Consider the following 25,550-nt stretch of genomic DNA (forward strand, 5'->3'; position numbering starts at 1 on the left):
TAGCCAGCGTCTAAGCCTCGTGCCACCCTCTGCGCCCCAACGACTGGCACAGCCCACACCCCTCCTCACCCTCTGACTGCAGTGAGGGAAGGCCAGCCCCACCACTGACAGACCGCGGGCGTTCCGTGCGTTGTGAGGCCTGGTCGCTGTGGGACACTGCCGAGGGATCACATCCCAGGCCGAGCAGCTGGTGCTATTCAGGCCTCAATGGACTGATCCGGCCCTGCCTGGGCCCTGGAGATGCCCCTGGCTTGGCCCAGCTGCTCCATGGAGCCATGAAGGGCCTGGCTCCAACAGAACCAAGACACTGCACAGTAAGACTTCTCTGGGCCTTGCCCCCCAACACCCCGCCAGCCACCCTGAGCCCCGGTCCCCGACCTCTGGGGAAATGGACAACAGCACAGCTTCGACAGACAGGGTCAGATGTTTATAAAACAGTGAAGAATCACAAGCAAACTGTGGGAGAAACATGACTTCCTGGCGAAGCTCTCCAAAGTGCGTCTTGTCTGCGACCATTTCTTCCCCGTGCTGGCCTTCAGGTAACAAACACTCCATGGTGTCCCAGGTCACCAGCTTTTGCTCGCCCTACCCCACCCCTCCACTGCCCTGGAAGGCTGCCATGGGCAGCATGAGCCTGCAGGCCAGGGCTGGGGCAGCAAGGGGTAGGAGCAAGCCATCATCCAGTCTGCAGAAGTGACCACCCTGCCATGCAGAGGGGCAGCTTGAGAAACCCCAAATGTGGCCCTCAGCCTGCGGCTTTCTCAGACAGACCCCGTTCTGCTTCTTCCAGCAGTCCTGACGAGGGGCTGAGGGGACAATGCTCTGAACACAGGCCCTCAGGCCCTGCTCCTTCACAGGACCATGAAACATGTCTAGTGAGGGTGACGGACATGTGACAGCTAGCCTCCAGAGGCGGCTCTCGGGCTGAGCGAGCATCTCTGGAAGAGGCCTGCCGAGCGCGCTGGATGGCTGAGGAAGCTGTGAGCCTGACCCCAGGCATTTGGGTCCAAGGACCCAGGACAGTGAGTGCCGCGGCCAGGGCCAAGGGAGGTGACAACACTGAGGCTGGAAAAGGTCACGGGGGAGGTAGAGAGGAAGAGGCCTAAGGGCCAGCTTAAAGTTACACATGAGGCCGAGGCCCCCAAGGGGGACTGGCCTCACAGCTTTGTGTACACACGCATGTACACACACACACATACACACACACTCCTGGTGGCTCAAGTGCAGGCCAGGGTAGAAGGAAGACTTACTCTGCTAACATGTCCCTCTTGTCATCACATCTTTGTCCACGCAGGCCTAAGGTAGCAGCAGGGGGTGGGGAAGGGAGGAGAAGGTGGAAGTGCGGGCCACTCCAGGAATGCAAGGCTTGGCTTCTTTGGGTCAGACTTCCCCTGCCAGCTGTTTCTGGAAGGCCTGGTGTGCACGCTGCCCCTGTGCTCTCCAAGCCTGGGTCTCTCTGCTGGAGGTCTTTGGAGCTCAGCCACCAGGACAAGCTGACATGGCAGCTTGGACGTGGACCAGCCCGGGGTAGGCACTGGAAGCCTGTAGAACAGACCAGAATGGCTTCCCCTGGCTAGTGGTCCTGTGAGTCCCTGGAGTGGGGCCAGAGGAGAGGGGTGCAGGGATGGGGCCTCAGCCTTGCTGACCCACAGCTCTGGGGGAGGCTCAAGGCTGGCTCTTGGCTGCTAATATGGAAGGAACTATGACAATTGGCTATTGCTCCTAGCCTTGGCTACCAGGCTACCACCCATAGCACTGGGCACTCACCCTGCTGCCTGGGTGTCTGAGTGCCGTGGCAGAAATTTCTAGTTTCACAGCCTTGTGCTCAATGCCAGATGTGCAAGGGAGAGTCTGCAGGACCTTTTAAAACTAAAAGGTGTGAAGGCTGAGTCTAAACAGCATTCCCGTACCCAGCCCACCCGGGGGACTGGGTGAGGGCTCAGCTCGCCTCTAGTTGCCTCAGGAAGCCAATCCTGCGGCTCCCACACTCCTCAGTCTGATGTCAAGTGGGAAGAAGACCAGGGGAGGCAGATGCCAGGGTTGCAGCGAGGCCCCCCCCCCATTCTTGCTACTCAGACAAGGCAGCTGCTTTTCAGTAGGTCTTGGCTCAAAGTTCGAGCCATGGCTTAGCCCTGTGTCTGGAGGCTGGGCCATGGCCCTCACATTCCTCCTCTAGCCCAGGCCCCACAGTGTCAACACACTCATGCAAACGCACACAGGCACACGACCTACTCCCCTGCACATGCGCATACACACACACGCACACACGCGTCCGCGGCCCGCCTCTGTCGGCGACTGGCTTCTGTGCAGGTCACACTCAGCTGCCATGGGGGGCCTTCTTGGGCGCCCAGGTTTTGCTCCCGGAGCAAAGGTGCTGTAGCTGCAAGAGACAAACAAGTACAAAAGGGACATTGAGGAGACTGCGCACTTTCCCCAGGGATGTGAGCTGCTGTGGTGGCTTCTCTGGGGACAACCACACTGGCAGCTGGTTAGAGCTGAGGGCATGAGCACATGAGTCACGGTCCCTGGGGACAGCCTGGTGTTGGGCTGCCCCAGGGGTGACTGAGCTCTGGCCCTCGGAAGGCTGGCAGGACCAGCTCTCTGCTGTAGACCCTCCTGCCTTGCGGCACTGGGAGTCAGGAGGGGAGGTGGCAGAGGAGGAGGGCCAGGCAGTGAGGGACTCACTTGAAGTCTTAGGACAGGTGCTGAGTGTATCAAGGGCACAGCAGTACTGCCAGGGGAAGAAGGGGCTAGAAGAGATGCCCACTGGAGCCAGCAAGGTCATAATTGTGTTGAACACCAGCAGGTGGGCAGATCTCCACAGGCAGATCAGAGTCCTGGCACAGGGTTAGAGGGCAGGAGGATGGCAGGGGCGGTGCCAGGATGGCTCTGAAGTGTGACCTGCACTAGGAGCCAAGGGAAGACCTGGCTTCATCCCCGACCAGAGGATGGGCTGGCTGATACCAGGTGGGGCAACCTGGTACGCAGGTGCCGTGCAGCTGGGGTCTATGGAGAGGGAGGCAGGGCAGCAGCTCACAGGTTTTCCCGGGGTGACTTGGGGTCTGGCATGGCGCATTATGCTCTGCTTGAGCTTTGTCCCCCCCACCCCCCGCCCAGAGTCATTGTTGAGACCCCCAGGACAGCAGCATGTGAATGCAAATGGGGTTAATGGTCTTCAAGAAGGGCCTGGTGTGATGGTTCCATTGGCTAATCTTCCACCTTGCAAGTGCTGGGATCCCATATTGGCTCCAGTTCGTGTCACAGCTGCTCCACTTCCCATCCAGCTCCCTGCTTGTGGCCTGGGAAAGCAATGGAGGATGGACCAAAGCCTTGGGACCCTGCATCCATGTGGGAGATCAGAAAGAAGCTCCTGGCTCTGGATTAGCTCAGTTCTGGCCATGGTGACCATTTGGGGAGTGAACCAGCAGATAAAAAGATCTTTCTCTCTGTCTCTCCTTCTCTCTGTAAATCTGATTTTCCAACAAAAATACAAATAAGTCTTAAACAAGTCTTTAAAGCAGTACTTAAGTGGGATGAACCCAGTATGGCTGGAGTTCTTGAAGAAAGAGGAAGTTTAGGCACAGACAGCACAGAGGGGAAACTATGGAAGGCCCAGACTGACAGAGGACTCAGACAAAGCCTAGCCTACGCCTTGACCTCGGGGCTGCTTGTCGGCAGATGGACAGAGGGACACATTTCTGCAGCTGAGGGTACTTGGCAGACTCATACACCCTTGAGACCCCACTCATCCTGGAAACAAGGCCACTGTGTTTCCAGGTGAGAAATCTGAAGCCGGGTGGGCGTTTTTTTTTTTTTTTTTTAAAGATTTATTTATTTTATTACAAAGTCAGATATACAGAGAGGAGGAGAGACAGATAGGAAGATCTTCCGTCCAATGATTCACTCCCCAAGTGAGCCGCAACTGCCAGTGCGTGCTGATCCGATGCCGGGAACCTGGAACCTCTTCCGGGTCTCCCATGTGGGTTCAGGGTCCCAAATCTTTGGGCCGTCCTCGACTGCTTTCCCAGGCCACAAGCAGGCAGCTGGATGGGAAGTGGAGCTGCCGGGATTAGAACCGGCGCCCATATGGGATCCCGGGCCTTTCAAGGCGAGGACTTTAGCCGCTAGGCCACGCTGCCAGGCCCGGGTGGGCAATTTGTTAGAGCCGAGACATGAAGCCCAGGGCTGTGTGGCTCCGAGTCTGTCTGTTACCAATTCACAGTTTCAGTGCTACAGTGGAGAATGCAAAAGCAGCAGTTGGACATGGCGGCAGAAAGACCACATTCCAAGCAACGTGAATGCAAGTGAAGATACTTGGAGAAAGAACAAGTGCTTTTCAACATCAAAGCCGACGTCGAGAAGGGTGTCGGGTCTGATGCTCCAAGGCCCTGGCTGAGATGCCCACATCCCACAGTTCAGGACTTGGGTTTTGTTCCCAGCTCCTGATTCCTGCTAACACAGAGCCCGGGAAGCAGGTGTCATGGCTCAAGTCGCTGGATCCCTCCCACCCACGTGGGGAGATGGGGACTGAGTTCCTGGTGCTAAGCTGTGGCCCAGCCCAGCCTTGGCTGTTGTAGGTCCTTGGGGAGTGAAACAGCATGGGAACTCTCAGTGTCTCTGATTCTTTTTAAACATTTATTTTTATTGGGAAGGCAGATATACAGAGAGGAGGAGAGACAGAGAGGAAGATCTTCTACCTGCTGGTTCACTCTCCAAGTGGCCGCAACTGCCAGAGCTGAGCTGATCCAAAAACAAGAGTCAGGAGCCTGTTCTGGGTCTCCCACGTGGGTGCAGGGTCCCAAGGTTTTGGTCCATCCTCCACTGCTTTCCCAGGCCACAAGCAGGGAGCTGGATGGGAAGTGGAGCAGCTGTGATACAAACAGGTGCCCATATAGGATTCTGGTGTGTGCAAGGGGAAGACTTTAGCCACTAGGCTATTGTGCTGGGCCTGTGTCTCTGGTTCTTAAACAAGCAGACAAATCAATCAATCTGAGGGATGATAATTTATCCATCAACTGGGAAAAATGAAAAGGCAAAAGTAGAGGCGGGTGCCTGTGGGGTGTATTATTTTCACCAGTTTTCCCTTTCAGCTTCTATGACTACAACCAGGCCACACGTTTTTCATGGCATACACAGTTGTTCCTCAAGTGCATTTATGTTTGTTACAACACACAGCCTGGGGAGAAACACCACACATAGGCCTCTGGACACGGGCAGCCTGGGAGAACATGGCTTGGCTCTGCCCCAGCTATGCCTCCCTTGCTTTCTAGCTCCTCCGCCTGCAGGCCTGGGGCTTAAAGACTGCATTGTGGACTATATGCCTCTGCCTGCAGCATAGGCAACCCATACGAGAGACCAGGAAGAAGCTTCTGGATTTGGCCTGGCCCAGCTCTGGCCATTGCAGTCACTTGGGGATTGAACCAGTGGATGCAAGATCTGTGTCTTTCTCTTCTCTCTCTGTAAATCCGACTTTTCAATAAGGTCAGGCTTTCTATCTGGGCCTCCGAGGTAGTCCACAGACTGCCTCAGGCTTAGAGGCACGAACCTCTGAGCCTTTCAGAGTGGGCAGCTTTCTGGGGGAGAGGCTGCGACCTCTGTCAAGGCATCCCTACAGAGGCTCCAGGGACCTGGTGCCCAGGAGACGCCTGCTGCCCTGGGCCCAGTTTTGTTTGCAGTGGGCCTAATTGTAGGTGAATATCCCAGCCCCTGCCCTGGCCACCCAATGACTCCAGGAAGGGTTCAGAGCCACCGTGACAGGTTCATGGGGCTGAGAAAAACTAGCTTGGCCCTGTCTGCAAAGCTGGTCTGAGGCCTGTTCCACCCACTCCTTGGGCTGCTTGGTCAGCAGATTCCTGTGTTTTGGCTCTCGAGTGAGGCCATGTGTCTGCAGAGAAAGGGGGCTGGGGAAATCAAATGAGGCCTTGCAGGAAAACGATGAGAACAGCAGGAAAAGCAAGGGGCCAACAGCCCGTGCGGAGTGGGCGCTGTGGGAAAAATCAACTCTGCCAACAGTGTTGGAAATGGAAATCAATGTCCTTGAACCTGTCATTAACGCAGGGAGCTGCACATGGCAGCTGGAACAGAAAGCCAGGGAGGGGCTCCTGGTCTCTACGCCCTCAAGGTTAGCTGGGACGCCCTCCTGGGTTCCTGCCCCCAAGCCCTTCCCACTCAGTAGGTGCCACGAAGAAGCCCGGCTCTGGGAGTACACCTGCTCTGAGACCCTAGCCCTGAGGGCCGTGGGTACAAGATGTGCAGCAGGTGCTTGCCTTAGCAGGGAGCACCATGACAGCCGCAAATCTGCAGACGAACCCAACCTGGCACTGCCTTCCGCCCACACTCCAGGCAAGGTTTGATGCCCAGCAGCTTGAACAAGGCAAGGGGCTGGCTGCCCAGCTCCTGAATCAGGAGCAGGGCAGAACAGAGAGGGAGCAGTGCTTGGAGGGGGCTCAGAGTTGATGCTGTCAGCTCTGCTTCACTCCCCATGCTACCCACTCCTGTACCTCACATATCATCAAGAGTGCAGAGGGGACAGTCAGTCAGTAGTTACCTATTCTGTGCCCAGGGACATGCAGTGCCAACCTCTCATGGTTGGCTCGGGAACTGAAGATCGGAGTGGCGAGGCTGCAGCCAGCCAGCCAGTCAGCCAGCCAGCCCACCAGCCAGCAGCAGAACTGGATGCAGCCCCTGGGAGGTGTGGACAGCCTGGCTCTGTCACAGGTGCCATGCTGCCTCTGAGCATGGGCACCTGTCGTACCCAAGGCAGGCATGGACATTTGAGCCAACATCATATCAACCAGGAAGAACTTCCACGAGTGGGGTTTTACTCAAGGGGTGAACCGCAGGCGTGGGATGGGGAGGGGGCAGGTAGGAGCTCCTGGGCCAGGAGCCTTTCAGCAGGCAGTGGGGTCTCTTTTATCAGGAAGCATGGAAAGGCACATAGCACGTGTGAGGGGTTCTCTCCATGGTGGCATAACTGGTCTGAGGAGAAGGCGATGCGCCCCTGGAGGCAGTGGCTGACCTGCTGAGCGGTCAGCAGCTCTGGGGGCTTGGGGCGCCGGCTGCCCGAGGTGGTGTGTCTGTACTTTAGCATGCACACGGCAGAAAATCAGCTGAGGCACAGGATGGACAGGCGTGGTTCTGGGGTAAGCCGGCCCTGTGGCTCCTGGGCCACTGCCACAGTCAGTCTCCACGGTAAATGGCTGGGTGCCCCATGCACGCTGGGGCCCCAAGGCAATGGCCGAGCCGGGAGCTGAAGGAAGCAGGGACAGATTGCAGCTTTTGGATTACACCAGAAGCAGTTTCTGAGGGTCGGGTGTCCTGGCTGAAGTCACACAACTTAAAAACAGGTCAGTGGGAAGAAGGGAGGGGTAGCAAGTCCCCAAGCTGTCCCCCTCCACCCCCAATCTAACAGGATCTCATCACGGGGCAGGGTGCCACAGCAGCCTGGCCCATGGAACCCCAGTGCCTTGGGGCTCAACCAAGGCCCCCACCGGCCAGCACAGCCAGTTCTGCAGGGGTTGCCACAGGACTCACAGGGGTTCCCTGGGCTGCCAGTGTGCCTCCAGGTCCTCAGACCTCTTGGTCTCAATTCCAATCTTTCTTTTTCAAGATGGATTTTATTTGCAAGTTAGAGAGAGAGGTAAAAGGGGAGGGAGAGACAGCCAGGGAGATCTTCCATTTACTGGTTCACTCCTCTGATGGCCACAATGGCCAAGAACGGACCAGGCTGGAGCCAGGAGCTTCCTCCAGGTCTCCCAAGGCACTGGGCCATCCTCAACTGCTTTCCCAGATCACAAGCAGGGAGCTGGATGGGAAGTGGAGCAACTGGGCCAGTTTGTACCGGCACCCATATGGGATGCTGATGCTGTTGTCAACAGCTTTACCAGCTAGCTACAACACCTACCTCCCTCTCTAGTCTTCTCAGCCTGGCCTGGCCAAACTGCCCCTTTCTCTGCCTGCTAAGGGCACAGGATACCCCAGGAGGTGGATGGACAAGCTCCAGACTGGGTCACAGTCAAAACAACCCCCTCCCCTGTTCCTAATTGGATGCTGTTTGGTCACCACGGAAACATCACATTCTAGGGCTTCCTGGCTCCTAGACAGAACAGCAAGGGCCTCACCTGCCTGCCCCGGGCACTATCAGACCCAACTACACTTTGATAACACCTCCGCCAGCTGCGTCTCCTGAGGACAGAGGAGTCCAGGATGCAGACACGGTCGGTGGACCATCAGCACCCACACTTCCACGGGCCAGGCCCGGATGATGACCAGTCTAACCCAGCAATTCCCATGGTACTTGCACATCTGCACGCTCAGCCGTGTCCTAGCCTTCACCTTGTGTCCGTACTGTGTTTCCATTCTAGCACTGCTGGCCCTGCATCTGTTTTGTTAGAGTGTGGGTAAAATGTTATTGTTGGGCAGTGTGAGATTTCTTTCTTTCTTTCTTTTTTTTTTTTTTTATGTGAGATTTCTTTGTACTGAACAACTACTACTACTTTGCTAGGCCAGGAATCCTCCCGCTTTAGTGATAAATCTGTTCTTTGCCGCCTTGCAACTTTGTAATCCAGGTGCAGCAAGGACGCAATTCTTCTCTGGTCCCAGGAACTAGAGGAAGATAAGCGTGTGAGAATGGGATGAGCCATAAAGATAGTGGGTATGGGAACGGAACAGGCTCCCTGTGCCTGAAGGCCATAAAATAATGAACATGTCTAAGGTTGTTACTTTTGATGTATTTCCCAACCCCAAAGGGCCTATATAAGCTACTATCTTGGGCTGTTCAGGGTCCGACCGCCTGGCTTGGCTGGCCTGCATGCCCCAAGTGTGGTCTGACCCCAGCATGCTGGCGCAATAAACTCTGTTTGCTGTTTGCATTACCAGCGAGACTCTTTGTCATTCTCTGGGGGTTGACTAGCTCGCACCCTGACGTCCGGGGGCTTTGGCCCGGACTCTAACAGTTTGTTGTCTCTTTCTGCTACAGGGGGAGTTGGGGTTGTCACAGTAATTCTCAGTGTCCAAGACAGGACCTGGTCAGCTGTGAACCCTTGATACCAGAGAGCAGCTGTCCCTGGTACTGCTTCGCTTCCTGGGTTTAAATGAAGAGCTGAGGGCCGGTGCTGCAACAGCCATCTTGGGACCACAAGACAACTGTCTGCATCTGGGACAAAGGGGCTGTGACACAGCTAAGCTGCTGACCCCAAACAGCCACATCCACCTCTGAGCCTGTAGCTGAAGCAGCAGTAAGTGGGTTTTTCATGACTACCAGTTCCTCCCAGTCCTAACATTGCAGTTGTTGAATTGACCTATACCACCCTGCAGGCCCTCCAGTGGGAACATGCGTGACGTGGTCTCTGAGCATGCTGCGCCAACAGCTGCCTTCTGCCAAATTGGCAGAATTGGTGTCACCTGCTGAGGAAGGATGGGTCCCGTGTCCTGCTGGGTCCCCTAAACAGTGGTGATCACCTGTGGGGGACACTGCCCTGTAGTGGATCTGTTCTATGCCCGCTTCCTTTCTCATGTATCAGTTGGCAAAAGGGCCAGCCCAGCAGCATGGGTGTCATTCAGTGTCATGGAGTGGACTACAGCTGCCGGCATGCCCAGGAGCAAGACAGCACACCTGTCTGTCTGTCAGCAGTCTATGCTAGAGAGGCCAGTCATGGCCAAGGGTCTGAGCCTCACAGAGCACGTGCACCCAGCCACACACACCAGCTGGCCCTGGCCTGGCCCTTTATAGTGCAGGCGTCTGGGGGGAAAACCTACCAGCTTTGGGGACAGTCACCCTCTGAGGTGGCTCAAAAGGCACGGCCTTGCGTGATGACTCAAGCCCAGTTATACTCCCTGGAAGCGACTCACAGGTCCCGCCTGTGCAAGGGAGGATGGAGATGGGGCCAAGCTCTTAAGGCTATTCTGGAAGCTTCCCCAAAGGACGAGTACCAACTGGAAGTGCTGAGTTGAGGCCACAGGCAAGAGGCCTGATGAGGCCAAGGCTGAGGAAGATGCGCACTGGGCAGGGGGGCCCAGGGCATGACCAGGGGCACTCAGCACTTGCCACCTGCTTTTAGATGTTTCTTGGGGGTGAAGTGACCCCTGAGGGACATGTTTAGATTCAAGAGAACACCCCCAATAGGGGGTGGGGTGAGAAAAGAGAGATGGTGGGGAGACAGGGGTAGGGCTGGCCAAGCCACTGCCCTGCCTTCTGGCCCCTTTTCTGAAGATCTGTCCTGCCCTCTGCTGGCCAGACTGCAGCTGCAAGGGAGCGGACCAACTTTCCATAGGGGTCCCACTTTATCTAGCAAACCAAAACACAGTAACAAAGGGCCAACAAACCAAAACACAGTAACAAAGCCTCACTTTTTTTTTTCTCACTTAACTGATATCCAACAAAACTGGTTTCATTTTAAGTTTCCTTTTGAACTTGGGAGCTATAAAAGCCAGGGAATTGTAACCTCAGAATTCCAACCCCAAGCCAGAGGATTTCAATCTGGTTTGCAAAGCCCCTCCCCCTCCCGTGACTGGCTGGCTGGCAGGGCACTCTGCCAGATCAGGACCCTCCAACCTCCCCCTCCACTTGAGTGTCACTCACTCTCAGACGGCCTTGCTCGGTAGCTCTGGTGCGGGCACCACTGCCACGCGGGCCCGTTTACTCAGCTCCTCCCCGGGCGGCTCCTCAGCGGCTTCCAGCTTGCGTTTGGGGGATGCTGGGCCACTGGACAGTGGTCTTGGGCCTGCAGGAAGGAGGGGGCACAAGGAAGGGCCACGAGCGTGAGTAGCCTGTAGACCCTGCACGGGACACCTGCCACGCCTGCTGCCCCCTAGGTCTCTGCAGTGCTGACCTGCTCCGGTAGTGTTCATAGACAGCCTGAGCAGGTGTGTGGACAGCTGGGCTGGGCTTACCCTGCAGCCCGAGTGGAAGTGAGTTGGGCCCCCATCCCCTGCCCACAGCATCAGCCTGGCCAGGGAAGCCAGGACACCTTGCAGCTCTCGGATGCAACAAACTCATCTGTCTACAGCCCCCCAACTTCCCCATCTCCTCCCTGTGCTCAGCCTACCCCTACGATCCGTGCAGAAGGTTCTGGAAACCAAGGCCAGACCACACCCACCCCCTGCTGGAGGGCCCAGGCTGTTCGTTGTATCTGGTCTTGTACTGGTGGCATCCTTGCTCCTAGCACATGCCACACCACCCACCGGCCTTGTTTCTGGCTCCTTGCCTGGACTCAGCCCATCTCTGTTGCTGGGCCTTTCCTTGGTAGTCCCTTTTTCTGGAATGTTCCTTCCCAGGTTCCTGAAAGGGCTGGTTCTCATGAGACTTGGTAAGGAGCCACTGCTCAGGCACACAGCCCTGAATGACTGAAGAAGTGTCCCAGGCCCTGGTGGCCGCGGCTGGATGTGGCTACTCACCTGTGCTGCTCACGTTCCCGGCCTGGCTTGAGCTGGGCTCAGCTACAGGATGGCTGAGGTCTTCCACACAGGAGGGGACAGATGCCAGCAGGCCTGGGACAGAGAGAGGTGTGTGTGGGGAGGGGGCGGGGTCATCAGAATGTAGCCCCCTGGGACTGCACGGGCTGCGGGGCAGGAGAAGCGAGGGACGGGGTGCAGGGCGAGATCAGAATGTGGCAGCTGTGCCTGCTCCCACTGCCCCGCAGTGGGCTACTCAGGGAGGCCTGGTGCCACCCAGCCCGTGCGTCCCGTGCCCCTAGAAGTCAACTCAACAGCACTTGGGGGTCCAGTTGCAAGTGTCTGGAACCCTTTGCCTCCTCGCCCCTAGCCTGTGGCTGCGGTCCTTCCCTCCAGTGAGCCAGAACATGGGGGCACTGGGACAGGGTGGGGCAATGGCTCCTTACAGAGGCCCCGGTATCGCGACAGCTGCTGGTAGATCTGCTTCATCCGCTCAATGTTGAGCCGGCTGGTCTCGGCGTGGTTGACAATGGGCCGGGGGTAGTCTACGCCGATGATGCACTTGGCCGCCTTCTGAACAGACTCTGGGGCATTCCAGGGCTCGTAGATGTATCGAGAAGGGAACCCCTTCAATTTGGGCAGGTATCGCCTGCAACACACCCCCCAGAAACCTCATGAGCATCCCAGGGCTCTCCCACAAAGGGCCGGGAGGACTGGGTCCCCGGCCACAACAGCCCACCTGATGTAGTCTCCGCTGGGGTCCGTGCGGCGGCCGAAGCCCACAGGACAGTAGCAGTGGAAAAACTGCTGGAAGAAAGCGCTGCAGGACAGCCACATCCAGCTGCCCGCGTTCACGCTGAAGTCTGCGTCCAGCAGCAGCTCATCAAAGACCTAGACAAGGGGCAGGGACAATCAGAGATTCCTTGGGGACCCACTGCTGCCACAGTCCCTGCCACCCCCTCAAAGGAGACAGAGCCCTCCTGCTGAGTGCCAGCATGGAAGATCCTCCCCCATCCCCCCAGTCCACCTGGAGGGGGCTGCCCGCGGCTGGGCCTGACCTGAGGGTCTTGCTGAGTGTGCACTTACTCACCCGGACTCCGCTCTCCCAGCTGACCCAGAGGTCCCCACGGGTGAGGAAGCAGGCCACAGCGTGTCGGGCCAGGTGATGGATCCAGCCCTCCTGCCTCAGCTGGGTCATGATGGCGTCGATCCAAGGATAGCCTGTCTTGCCCTCGGCCCACTTGGCCAGGGCCTCGGGGTTTCGATCCCACGGGATCTGGATACAGATGGGGTTCCCCTCCATGCGGTCAAACCTGGGGTTATTGGTGGCTGCCGTGTAGAAGAACTCGCGCCACAGGAGTTGTCCGAACAGGGACAGAGGTGGCGTGCTGTTCCGCTTCACCTGAGGGCGGCATGGACACGTGAATGCTCGCACAGCTCACGGCACCATGCCCCTGGTGCCTCTTTCACGGGAGATTCGTTCCAGGCCTCCCACAGAGGTGGAGGGATCATATCCCAGAAGACACGGCACAGGGCACCTGCAGGCCCAATGCCTGGCCCTACGCTGTTCTGAGCTTATAGGAAGGATGGGTGTAGGGGCCAGGGCTGTAGCACAGCCGGCTAAGTGGTTCAGTGCCAGCTGCTCTGCTCCCGACCCAGCTCCCTGCTAACGCCAGGCCTGGGAAAGCAGTGGAGGATGGCCCAAGTGCTTGGGCCCCTGCCACCCAGAGCGCAAACCCCGATGGCTTCTGGCTTGTGCCTGGCTCAGTCCTGGCTGTTGGAGCCCTTTAGGGAGTGAACCAGTGGATGGCAGATCTTCACTTCTCTCTCTGCTGCTTTGCTTTTCAAAGAAATGAATTTTAAAAATGAAAACCAAGGGGGAAAAAAAGTGTGAAGAATGAAAGGAGAACCATTAAGGGGAGAAGTTAGTAAGGTGAGGGAGAAAAAAAGTTGCAGAGAGCTGGGCAGGTTGGGTAGTAACTGAACTCATCAACACTGGCCATGCTCTTGGCTCCACTTTCGAAAGGCCAAAGGGAATGCTCTGATCATAGTGCATAGTCCAGACTTGGGGTTAACAAGCTACGCACATGCAGGCTGATCTTGAGTCACGGAGGAATCACAAGACCAGATTCCAGGAGGGAATGAATGATGCACCTGCTCCAATGCCCAATTCCAGCTTATTGCTAACAGGCAGCCTAGAAGGTGGCAGGGGACGGTTCAAATGCTTGGATCTCTGCCCTCTACAGAGGAGACCCGGGTCAAGTTCCTGGCTCCAGCTTCTGCCCAGCCCCAGCTCTTGTGGGCTTCTAGGGAGCGAACCAGTAAATGAGGCCTCTACGTCAGCTTGTGTCTCGAACAAATCAATAATAAAGTCACTATTTAACAACAACAACAAGAAAGCATCAGATCTCCAAGCAAATAATGACTTTGCTCAAATCTTTATGACCATCTCCCAAGCTGGCCTTTAAAGCTGTCCTATGGGCCTCAATGAGGAAACAGCATTACAAATGCAGCGGGCCTTGCACGATGGCTCAGCAGGCTAATCATTCCCTTGTAAGCACTGGCATCCCACACAGGTGCTGGTTCATGTCCCAGCTGCTCCACTTCCCATCCAGCTCCCTGCCTGTGGCCTGGGAAAGCAGTCGAGGATGGCCCAAAGCCTTGGGACCCTGCACCTCTGCGGGAGACCTGGAAGAAGCTCCTGACCCTTGGCTTCAGATGGGGTCAGCTTGGCTGTTGTGACTGAGGAATGAACCAGCAGATGGAAGATCTTTCTGTCTCTCCTTCTCTCTGTGTATATATCCAATAATAATAAATAAAAACAAAAACACAAAATCAACCAAAACAACGCAGCTCCCAGGATGAGCTGCTGGTGCTGAAGGCTGGATGTTTGTCCCTTCTTTGCTTCTTGTCGCCCATCGCTGATGGGCACGCATGGCTCCGGGAGGGTCCCTTTAAGAACTCTGGACACAGCCTCAGAGACGGCAGGAGTGCACCCCTCACACTCTGGGGGTCTGGGTTTCGTCCACCCACACTCCACGGTGGACCTGGCACTTGCTGGGATGACCACGGCCTCCTCCACTTCCCAGGATCATGTGGGTTTGATGGACATCACTGACTGACTGTGCCCATGGCTCTGTCACCCTCCCATACAGGGAACCAGTTTGTCTGCACTGCACACACAGGCATCCTAGCACACACCATGCGGGGACTCGGCAAAGGGCCAGGAGACTCCGGTCCGCCAGACTGTGGCCAGGGCAGGCCCGTGGCCCTCACCACGCCCTCACCTTTTTGTACAGGTCCCACAGACGGTAGTAGAAGAGGCGGCAGGAGAGGCAACCGAAGCGCAGGTAGGGGCTGAGGCCTGTGGGGCTGGCCAGCAGGGAGTTGGCGTTCATTCGGGGGCGCTCGTAGTTGGCGACCCACGCCTGCAGCACATGGGGAAGAAGAAGGAAGGGGCCTGGAGTGTTAACAGGAAGCAGAAAGTTCCTGTGCTCATCCTACTCGTCAGCACCCATGGATCTGAGCGCCACTGCCATCAGCCCCAACAATGAGACAACAGTGGCAATGGCCCACCCCAACAATGGGGACCAAGAACAGCGAGACATCTAAGAACCACAGGAGGAGTGAGTGGGCTCTATAATCACAGAGGCGAAAGGAGGAGGTGTCTGTTCAATATTAACTCCCTGCCCACCCAGTCTCTCTCCGGTTGGTCACTACTGCCCCTGCTCCCCGACCCCCAGTTTCCCTCCACTTGGTTGCTAGCCCCCTGCTCCACACCACCCAGGATTTCTTGTGGGGGCTACCTGTCACATGCTATTGGGCTCCATCACCCAGGGCCACCATCTTGCTGTCCCTCCTGCACACTCTCCCACTGTCATCAATGACACAGTACCCCCAGGCAGCGCGAGTCACTGCCTCCTTTGGAAAACAAGAACCTTAAACGCCAAGGGTCCTGTCGCGGCGTCTCCCCACTGCATGTGCAGCTGTGTCCAGCGACAAGCTGTCTGTCCTTCTCAGACTGCTCCCCCACCCCCCGGACCCTGCACACTTCCCCACTGCCCCCAGCAGACAGAAGGACACAGAAGCCCCCGGTGGCTATTGCCAATCCCCTGCCCTCCTCCGTCCCCTCCTGTGACCCCTGAGCACTCTGGAGTCCTCTCCCTTGCCCTTCTTTTGCGTCTTCAGCGTCTCCCAGTCTATAGTTTCCACTCCAGGAACATTCTACTTCCAAACACACAAATCAAGGTAAAGAACTGTCGCCGGCCTTCTGGACCCTTTCAGAACCACCCTCTCCCCGCATCCCGGGGAAGCCTCCACGTTCTGCTGGCTTCCAGGCTCACCCCTCGGCCACGTTGTCCCTTGTGTCTCCTGTGCTTCCAATGCCATCACTCCCGTACATGTCTTCTCTAGCTGTGTTTCGGACCTCCCGGTAGCACAGTGCCCCCTGCCTGCCTCCATCTCTCCTCCTCTGGTTCCTGGGGACCTCAGTGAGCCCCCTGGGAGCCCTCGATCCTCCACTGGCTTCACCCCTCCCCATATCCTGCAACCTGGTACTCCATGGCTCTATCTTAGGCCCAACCATCCTCCAGCTCCAAAGACCATCCCTCCTAGTCCCCCATCAAGGCTCTAGGCCAGATGGCTCCACCCAGTTACCTGGAGCCACTTAAACTCTTGAAAAGCCTTTAAGTACCCCACCCCTTCCAGTGTCCTCCCACTCTCAGGAGAGGTACCCTGTTCATCCATCCCGTTGCTCAAGGCACAGGTATGGATGTGCCTTCAAGGCCTTACTGGTTCAGTGCCCAAATACTTCTTCCTCTGTCCGCTTTCCAATCTCCACTGTTGCCAGCCTGGGTCAAGCTAAGATCACACCTAGACTGGACAATGGGGACAGTCTCCTCTCTAACCACTTTTCATCCTAGCACATGGCAATCACCTGGAAATCCCTGTCCCTCACGATGGCATACTCAGGGGCTTCCTGCTGCCCCAGGACAGAGTCCCAAGGTGCACACAGGCTTGCAGGTGCACAGGGGCCCCAGCCTCGTCCTGCCTTCACACACACACACCCCACCATCTTCCCTCCCACACTGAGGTGCCAGGTAAAGTACCTCCACCAGGCGCTAGGTGGCTTGTAGCCATCCCTGTCACTTCCCTCCATTCACACCTCTATGGAAAATGACGCTCAGACACTTAAATTCATAAAGACATGCACAAAGTTCAAAGCACAGGAGCTGGCTGCCCTGGAGTCTGCCCAGGTGCCCAGCCCAGGACAGGCTCCTCTCTACAAAAGGATGCAGCCATCTGATCTGCTGAGCGTCCCCAGGACCACGCTGAGGTGCAGTTTAACACGGCCCGCGGCCCTCTGTTGCAGGTACCACCTGTGATTGGGCAGCTGCTGCCAGAAAATGAGCTGGGCTCAGAACTTTTTGGCAAAACTAGGAGTGACACCTCCCCCCCACTGCCAAATTTCTGGTGCTTGCTGTCATTCCTGGGAATGCAAATGATAACCCTGCAATCCTACCATTCTCTTTTCCTGTAACAATCAATCAGATGGGACTGGCATTGGGGAATCATGGGTAAGGCTGCTACCTGCAGTGCTGGCATCCCACACAGACACTGGTTCGAGTCCCTGCTGCTCTATCTCAGATTCAGCTCCCTGTTAATGTGCCTGGAAAAGCAATGGAGGACGGCTCAAGTGCTGGAGTCCTGTGTCCCCATGGCAGATCGGCACGAGGCTCCTTGCCCCCATCTACAATTGAACAGCCCCATGGTAAAGACCACGCAGCTTAGGCGTAGCACAATGGCTCAGTGGTTAACTCCTCGCCATGTAAGCACTGGGATCCCGTATGGGCTCTGGTTTATGTCCTGGCAGACATGCTTTCCATCCAGCTCCCTGCCTGTGGCCTGGGAAAGTAGTCGAGAACGGCCCAAAGCTTTGGGACCTGGCACCTGTGTGAGAGACCCAGAAGAAGTTCCTGGCTCCTGACTTCAGATTGGCGCAGCACCGGCCATTGCGGCCACTGGGGGGAGTGAATCATCAGACAGAAGATCTTTCTGTCTCTCCTCTCTGTAAATCCTGTAAATCTGATATACCTTTTCAATAAAAATAAATTATGTGACTCTACAGTTGCTGTGGCCCACTAAGCCTCAGTTTCGTAATCTGTGCAATGGAGAACAGAAACCCCACCTAGCAACCTCACAGAATCACTAGTGACCGTCATGCCAGGAGGTGCTCACCCCAGGGGCAAGGCCTCTCTAAACGGGAGTGGCTGCAGCTGCTGGGACCAGAAGAATCTTTCATTTCTCAACCCACGCGCGCTAAGAAGCACTAAGCAGCCGTGAGCCTGACCTATGCTCCATGCTGGATGGGTGGTAGCACGCACTAGTGTGTGTGCTTCAGAAATGGGCCCGTACCTTCCGTTCCAAGTGTTTATCCAGGCGGGCCAGAGCCTCGGTCTCTCCTCCTTGCCAGACAGCTGGGCCAAGTCCTTCCGTGGGGAATCCTGCGAGAGGAGTGGCAGGTCACGTGGCACGTCAAGCTGCTCCCTGACTTGGTGGCACCCAACCCACCGTGTTCGTGGTGCCACAGGAGCCAAGCTGCTCCTGAAGGCTGCAGTTTCTGAGCCGTGTGGCCTCCACTCACATGGCTATTTCCGCCTCTTCTCCCCTGCCAGGCGGGGAGAGCAAGATCGGACTTCCTGCCCATTCCCACTGGCTGGCAATGACTGTGTTTGCCAAGGCAGAGAGGCTGACTCTGCCCGAGCACAGGTGGGAAGAGAAGGGTGTTGCTGGTAACCCCAGAAGCAAGTCTCACTACCCTGGCACTGAGAGGCTTGTGGAGGGTGCCCACGCTGGGTGAAACAGCAAACACAGGAGCCGAGGCACTCGCCAGAAGCGCAAGCCTGTGCCTGTGACCATGAAGCAGGGTGGTTGTGAGTGCCAAGTCCACCTGCTTTCTGGACCTTCCAAACTTTCTGTTCTGTGCCTTCCTTTGGCAAGACTGAAAGCGGCCTGAGGATCCTTGCGCTCTGGCTGTGTCGGGGCCTACATACCCAGCTCCTCCAGGGAGGGCACGCCGTAGCTCTCATCGTGGTTGTCCTGGATCTCGGCCCTGCAGCTCTCCATCTGCTCGCTAGTCACGGAGCCCACGGGCTTCCTGGGCAGCTCCATGCGGCTGATGATGGCCTGGAAGCGCTTGTAGGTGAGGGGCGGCTTCTGCCCGTTCAGCTCGATAATCCTGGGGTGGAGGCCCACAAGCACACGGGCAGCGTCACTCGCCACTGCCAGACCCTCGGCTTCCGGTCGCCGCCCACCCCAGGACAGAGTCCCCACTCTCATGCATGGGGGAGACTTTGCTCATCCTGCAGTGGAAAGGAGTGGGGAAAGGGGGTGCTGCGTCTGCAGTTGTTGGAGATGGAAAAGGAAGCCCAGGTGGCGGCAGCAGGTGCCTCTGCTGGACTGTAAAGTCCAGGGGCCCCAGTGTCCACACCGAGGCACCTAGAAATGGAGACTGGCCAGGTCTCTCCTGTCACCAGCCTTGTGGGTACCTGACCTGCCTGCCTAAGCCACCGGAATCCCTGAGGGGTTGGGGGCATCACGTGCCCTGGAGGAGGTTTTTCCATAAGTGGTGCCACGTGTTCCTACCTGGGAAGTCCCCATTTACCCTCCTAGGTCAGCAACTAGGGTCAAGTTCAGGGTCACAACCAGTACTTCAAGGGTGCTTAGCAGGAAGAGCAGAGCCTCCCTCACTCATGTGAGAAAAACAGCAAGGCTGTTTATGTCAGGGTAAAATCTGGGAGGGTCTGAAGCCAGATTCCTGGAGTTCTTGCTGGCGGAGAAGTAGCTTACGCAAGGCTGGGCTGGCTGGGTGAGCTCATTTCTGTTTATTCCCTCTGCCAGTGAAGTCGTCTGCCGGCTCCGCAGCACCTCCCCCACTCCCAGGCACGTGGCAGGAGCTGGCCCACACCCAAGCTGGCTCACGTGCCGAGCTGTGTGAGACCGGCCTCCTGGCAGCCCGAGCTGCTGCTGGGCAGAGGGGGTGGGGTGCACCGGTGGCTTAGCCAGCTGGGCAGGAGGGAAGAGGCGCCATGCGGCCCTCAGCTCCCTGCAGGGCCTGCTAGAGTGTCCGGAGCACAGCCTGGAGACCCAGCCAGCCAAGGAGCTGGCCACAGGGGCAGGGATGAGGCCTGTAGGAACACAGCTCTGTGGGCAGGGCTGGCAGACAGGTCATTGGAGGTCAGAGGGCTGCCTGGAGAAGCAGGGCAGGAATGCGAATGTGAGGCTTGGAGGGGATGGGGCGCAATGAGAAGCGATCTGTGACAAACCAAGAAGGTCCTCTCCGTCGCCAGCCCTGGTTCTAATCTGTCCCTCTTCTGAGCAGATTAGGCAAAGGTCTTTATGACCAGTTCCCCAGGCCCCAGCTCTGGCTCACTCTCCTCCAGTTTTTAGAAAATATCAGAGCTCATGAGCTGCAGGGTTCCATGGGGACCCATATCACCAACCAACCAACCAACCCTCACCGTCGGCCACCTGAGCCCTGGGCTCTGACATGTACCTGTCCAGGTCATAGAGGGTGTGCGAGTTCTCGGTCACCACCTCCACGCCGGCCTCCCTGGCCATCTTCATGATGGCCGCATCCCGTTCTTTCCCAAAGGGTTCGGAGTCGTATTCGAAGGTCAAGCGCGTCACCCCCCATTCCTACAGAGTGGGGGGGCGAAGGGGAGAGAACCTGTTATGCTCAACCTTGGCTCTGGAGAGGAGGGGATGGGGTCCTTCTAGAGACCCAGCTGCCTGGCTGGAAGCCAATGGTCAGAGGCTTGGGGAGTGTGTGAGAACAGGAGTGTGGTGGGGTGTCAGCAGTCAGGGAAGGTGTTGAGGGGCTCTGTGTCCTTGCTGTGTCCTTGAGCTGTGAGAACGAGCAGGCAGTTACGGATACAATACTCCCAGAGGAAATCCCTGGCGCAGACAGAGCCCTGGCTCACGGCTGGAGACGGTGCAGAACAGGATCACTACCACTAGGGCTCCTGGCACACTTGTGGTCTAGTTTCCTTAGACTTAAGACTGTGGGAGTGCCTTCATGGTTTCCACAGCAACACTCCTGAGCCAGTGGCCAATGGAGCTAATGGGCTCCAGATCTGAGAGTTGGAGGAGGAGGAGCCGGCAGCCACACAATCCCCAGAGATGACAGGAAAGAGGCCAAGGAGGGCCGCGTGGTAAGAAAGGAGTGCCTGACTAAGCCCATCTGGGAGGTACTTCCAGGTCTCCTAGCAACCCCCGAGGAAAGCTGAGCCCCCTGGAATACTACACTGACAACCCTCACCGGAAGCCCTGCAGCATGCGACCCATTCAAAGAAACATACCAACATGTCCCTAAGTCAAGCCTGTGGGCGTTGGCCCTCCTAGCTCCCCGTCTCATGGGCCAATACCCCACTGTACAGTGGCAAGCCTGGCTCTGATAGCACCTGCCAGGGCAGTGCAGGGCCCTGGGCTCTCTCATCCATTCATCGAGCCTGTTCTACAAAACAGGTGCTCCGCTCACAGTGCACACAGATTGAACTGCTAAAGACCCATAACAATCCTGGGACCCATCTAACAAGAGAACCACCACATGACACCTCCAGGAAGCCCTCGGGATTCTCCTGAACTTGTCTTTTCCCGTCTCTGAGTTTGCCCATGGCCATGATGTTGGCCGCTGTCTGCTGGCAGGGAGATAATGAACTGTCCACGCACAACTATGCTCTGTCTCCTTCACCATCCTCACCACCCTAATGCCAGTAGGGGTCTGGCACACTACAGGGGCTCCGTGTACACACACACACACACTCACAGTTACTGACCCAGGCTGGTGGCCCTTGCATGTGGGGCAGCGAGAGACCAGGCGCAGCAGGAGTAGAATGGCCAATGAGCTGAGGCAGTGCGCCCTGCTACAGACTTGAAGAATCCACAACCGCCTCTCCACAAGTGCACAGGGCCTTGGGCAAACTGCTGTCTCCTCACCTGTGAGACTAGGGCCGCCTCCTTTCCCCTCGACACTGTGGGGACTGCTGTGAGGAATGAGTGAGGGGGTGTACGGAGGAAGCACCAGGAGTGGAGTCAGACCCTCCGTCCACCCCAAGCGGTTCCCGGCACGTGTGCATGCGTGCGCAGGTAGCTAGATCAGTGATGACACTTCCTGAGAGGCCTGTCCCAACCCGAGACTTCTCTACCCTTCTCGGGCCTGGCGTGGAGAAGGGCAGGGCCACCATGATGTGCGGTGGAGGGCACAGGGAGTCTGTCCCCGCCATCCTTGAACCTGCAGCCTTGGCCGGGAGACTGGCACGGTAAGGACGGGGTTAACCCGTGCCAGTGCACACAGAGGCCTAGATGGCATCCAAGTCAAGTCCTTATTAGTCGTTTACCCTGATTTTTCCTCTTGATAAGCATGTAACTAGAGCAAGACAGGCCACACCCCTGGCCGGACAGGAAACCCCACCCTCACAGAGCTGGCACGGAGCAGCCTGAATCAACTTTGCAGGCCTGAGCCAAGGCAGCATGTCAGGTGGCCAGTGGTGGCCGGTGTGGGCTGACCACATCCCACATCTGGCCTGGCCTGGAAGCTTGCCCACAGAAGCCAATCTCATGGAACTTTCCCCAAGTTGCCATGTTGTCCTAAGCTTGAGCAGCCGCCTTGGTCCTCTGCTCCTCCAGCAGTGATGGCCCCAACAGCTGCCACATCTCTCTCTTTTCTGCCAGAGTGCCACCTGCTCACAGCGAGAGTACACCCTGGGGTGGGGGTGGGAGCAGTCTTCTCTGGGCCCACACACACGAACCTTGAACAGTCTCGGGAACACGTCAGCGGGCTGTCCTCGCACCACAAACAGGCGGGAGTTGAGTTTCCTCAAACTCGTGTCCAAGTCTTCCAGAGACTGAAGGAGGAACCTGCAGAGTCCACAAGGGGCCTCATGAGTAAGCGAATCAGGAAGCAGCTCCCGGGGGGGCCAGGGCTGCGGTGGTGCACATCAATCCACCCACAGCACTGGTGTCTTCCATAGGCGCAGGTTTGCATCCTGGCTGCTCCCACTGCTGATCCGGCTCCCTGCTGTGGCCTGGGAAAGCAGCGGAAGACGGCCCAAACCTCTGGACCCTGCACCCATGGCAGATCCAGAAAAGCTCCTGGCTCCCAGGATTGGCCCAGTTCTGACCAATGTGGCCATTTGGGGAGTGAACCCCAGTGGATAGAAGATATCTGTCTTGGGCCCGGCGGCCTAGTGGCCTAGCGGCTAAAGTCCTCGCCCTGAACGCACCAGCATCCCATATGGACGCCGGTTCTAATCCCGGCAGCTCCACTTCCCATCCAGCTCCCTGCTTGTGGCCTGGAAAGGCAGTCGAGGACGGCCCAAGGCTTTGGAACCCTGCACCCGCATGGGAGACCTGGAGGAAGTGCCTGGCTCCTGGCTTCGGGTCGACACAGCACCGGCCATTGCATTCACTTGGGGAGTGAATCATCGGATGGAAGATCTTCCTCTCTGTCTCTCCTCCTCTCTGTGTATCTGACTTTGTAATAAAAATAAATAAATCTTAAAAAAAAAAGAAGATATCTCTCTCTTTGTAGATCTGCCTTTCAAATAATAATAGATTTTTAAAAAAATGAAAGCGGTTCTCGTAACTCAGAAAGCAGAGAGAAATGGGCCACTCGTGGATGTCAATCCAGGCGCTGCCTGGGGAGCCCGCCCAGAGCTGCTCACTCACGTCCTATTATAGGCGGGAGGAGCTGGAGGACCCCGGCTGAACTGTGGGACGGCCATGTACTGACAGTGTGACTTTGGCCAGTCACTTCTGCAGCCCATTCAGAAACAGTCTGGGCTGTGTTCCTGTCTCCAGAGCTGTCTGGCACCGGCTCAGTCTCCAGGGCTCCCGGCGCCACATCCTCAGCCCAAGAGGCAGAAGCTAGCAGAAGGTACCCCCACCCCCCGCTCTAAGATTTATTTACTTATTTGTTTTTATTTGAAAGGCAGAGTTTCAGAGACAGGAGGAGAGATAGAGAGAGTGAGCTTTTTCATCTGCTGGTTCATTCCTCAAATGGCCACAATGGCCAGGGTAGGCCGTACTTAAGTCAAGGCCAGGAACTTCTCATATCTCCCTCATGGGTGCTGGAGCCCAGACACTTGGGCCATTTTCTGTTGCTTTCCCAGGTGCATTGTCAGGGAGCTAGATCAAAAGTGAAGCAGCACTCCCCCCCACCCAAACAGAAACAAAAATAAATAAAACAAAACAGAACAAAAAGTGAAAACAGCCGGGACTTGAACCGATACTCATGTGGGATGCTGGCGTTGCGATGCGAAGCTTAACCGACTACACCACGGTGCTGGTCCTAGAAGGTACTTCCTGACAGTTATCTTCATATGTCTGCAGGGGCTGAGATGCTGAAGGGGCATGACAGCGACTCAGGAACCTCAGGAGCAGAGGTGGCTGCCCGTGGGAAGTGGAAGGACATGAGCCCCAGTGGACCGCCTTCACTGCGTTGCTTATACGTGAACACTGTAACCAGATAACCACTCCTGGAGCTCAAGATCCCAGGGACAAAAGGGCAAAACGTGTCTCTCCCTCCCGCTAGGCAACTGAGGTTATCACTGTGAGCACGACTCCGCTTTGAGTGCGTTTTCCCATTTAATCCTCTCAACGCGTTTTGTGGCGAGCCAGCCGTTTCTTCACTGAGTGGAGCCAAAACAAAAATACAGAGAGGTGAAGTCGTTCTGTAACCTAAGATGATAGCCTGGGAGTGATGGTGACCCAGGGAGGATTTTGTGGAGGGGGGAGGCGGCGGCCCTGAGACCCAGAAGTTTTCTCTGGGCTGTATTTCTCCAGCTGATGCCACTGGACCCCGCCCAGGGGTTCCTTCCTCTCAGCCCAGTGAGTCAGCAGCCAGCACATGTCACCGCCACTGCCACCCACCCATCCACAGCAGCCTTCATCTCTGCCACCAGCAAGGATGCTGAAAGCAGGGAAGCCCTGGGCCTCCTCCTCCACAGCGCACGCCCTGAGGCCCGGGGACCCGCAGGACAGCAGTTTGTTCCTGGCTTGTTCCTGCTGCTGTCTCTGACGCAGGTAGCAGGCCGCCTGCCACAGTCCCACATTCAGGCATGTGCTGCACTGGGGCCCACAGTACCACGTCAGCTCCAGCTCCAGAGCGCGTGGGAGATTCCTGGAACAGGAAAGGCGGGCCAGGCAGGCTCTGACTGCCGCCACCAAAGGCTCCCGCCTCTGTAAAGTTCTGCCTTTGAAAACCTGACACCCTCAAAGTGCCAGGCTGCCAAGGCCGCACTGGCATGGGCCTCCCACTCTCAGGCTTCATGACTCCTCCCAGCAGGACAGTAAGAAAGATGTATGCAAATCACACCATGGGGCATGCCAATAGACAACAGGGATTGAAACCCCACAACCCCAGGACAGGTGGTCCTCACCCTCATTGCAGGGTCCCAGCAAGGACTCTACGGGGATTGAGTTGACGTTATCATTTTCCATGGGGCTTAAGCTCTTATAATTGTAGGTACTTTGGAATGGACACTTGGATTTTGTTTATTTGTTTGTTTGTTTTCTAAAGATTCCTTTCTTTTGGAAAGGTAGATTTAACAAGAGTCACTCCCCAAAAGGCCACAAGCATAGGAGCTGGGCCTGTCCTCAGCCAGGAGCCAGCGGATGCTTCCAGGTCTTCCATGCGGGTATGGGTGCAGAGGCCCTAACACTCAAAAGCCTCCTCCGCTTGCTTTCCTAGGCTATCAGCAAGGAGCTGGATTAGAAGTGGAGCAGCCGAGACACAAATTGGTGCCCATATGGGATGCCAGCATCACTGGCAGAGGCTTAGCCTACTACATCGTGGCCCCAGGCCCCAGGTGTATGGTTCTTAACCATCCACAGGCTCCACTGTCTCTGGAGCGGAATCCGATGGGCGGGGGGGGGGGGTGCTCAGGCATCAGAGCCTTACCCCAAGACCGACCACCAGAAGCTGTCATTCACCCCGCAGTTTGAATTTCAGCCAGACTGGGACGGGGAGGGTGGCAGCGGCAAGGGAGTCACTTGCACAGTGGAACTGCAAAAGTACCACTGTAGACAATCACTCACGCTTCTAGGTTTTGTTTAGAAACTGCCTTTCTGTGCTTGGAATATTTTTTTCCCACTAGCCA

At 56.7% G+C, this 25,550-nt stretch overlaps 1 protein-coding gene across 2 annotated transcripts in view; it reads right to left on the reverse strand.

Annotated features, from left to right (window-relative positions):
- Positions 1 to 1,573: 1,573 nt before the first annotated feature.
- The window catches only part of CRY2 (cryptochrome circadian regulator 2), a 29,775-nt gene continuing 5,798 nt past the window's right edge, over positions 1,574 to 25,550 (reverse strand). For both annotated transcript variants that reach the window (XM_004585377.2, XM_058663120.1), the window contains exons 2-12: positions 22,200 to 22,308; positions 19,946 to 20,088; positions 18,444 to 18,628; positions 17,806 to 17,894; positions 14,679 to 14,819; positions 12,482 to 12,793; positions 12,131 to 12,282; positions 11,838 to 12,040; positions 11,395 to 11,487; positions 10,580 to 10,721; positions 1,574 to 2,380 (exon numbers count right to left, since the gene is read on the reverse strand). In XM_004585377.2, coding sequence (XP_004585434.2) covers positions 10,582 to 10,721; positions 11,395 to 11,487; positions 11,838 to 12,040; positions 12,131 to 12,282; positions 12,482 to 12,793; positions 14,679 to 14,819; positions 17,806 to 17,894; positions 18,444 to 18,628; positions 19,946 to 20,088; positions 22,200 to 22,308 — 1,567 coding nt within the window. In that variant the 3' untranslated portion in view covers positions 1,574 to 2,380; positions 10,580 to 10,581. The remainder of the gene's footprint in view (positions 2,381 to 10,579; positions 10,722 to 11,394; positions 11,488 to 11,837; positions 12,041 to 12,130; positions 12,283 to 12,481; positions 12,794 to 14,678; positions 14,820 to 17,805; positions 17,895 to 18,443; positions 18,629 to 19,945; positions 20,089 to 22,199; positions 22,309 to 25,550) is intronic.

The sequence above is a fragment of the Ochotona princeps genome, chromosome 4 (assembly GCF_030435755.1).
Source record: "Ochotona princeps isolate mOchPri1 chromosome 4, mOchPri1.hap1, whole genome shotgun sequence".
NCBI classification, from domain to species: Eukaryota; Metazoa; Chordata; class Mammalia; order Lagomorpha; family Ochotonidae; genus Ochotona; species Ochotona princeps.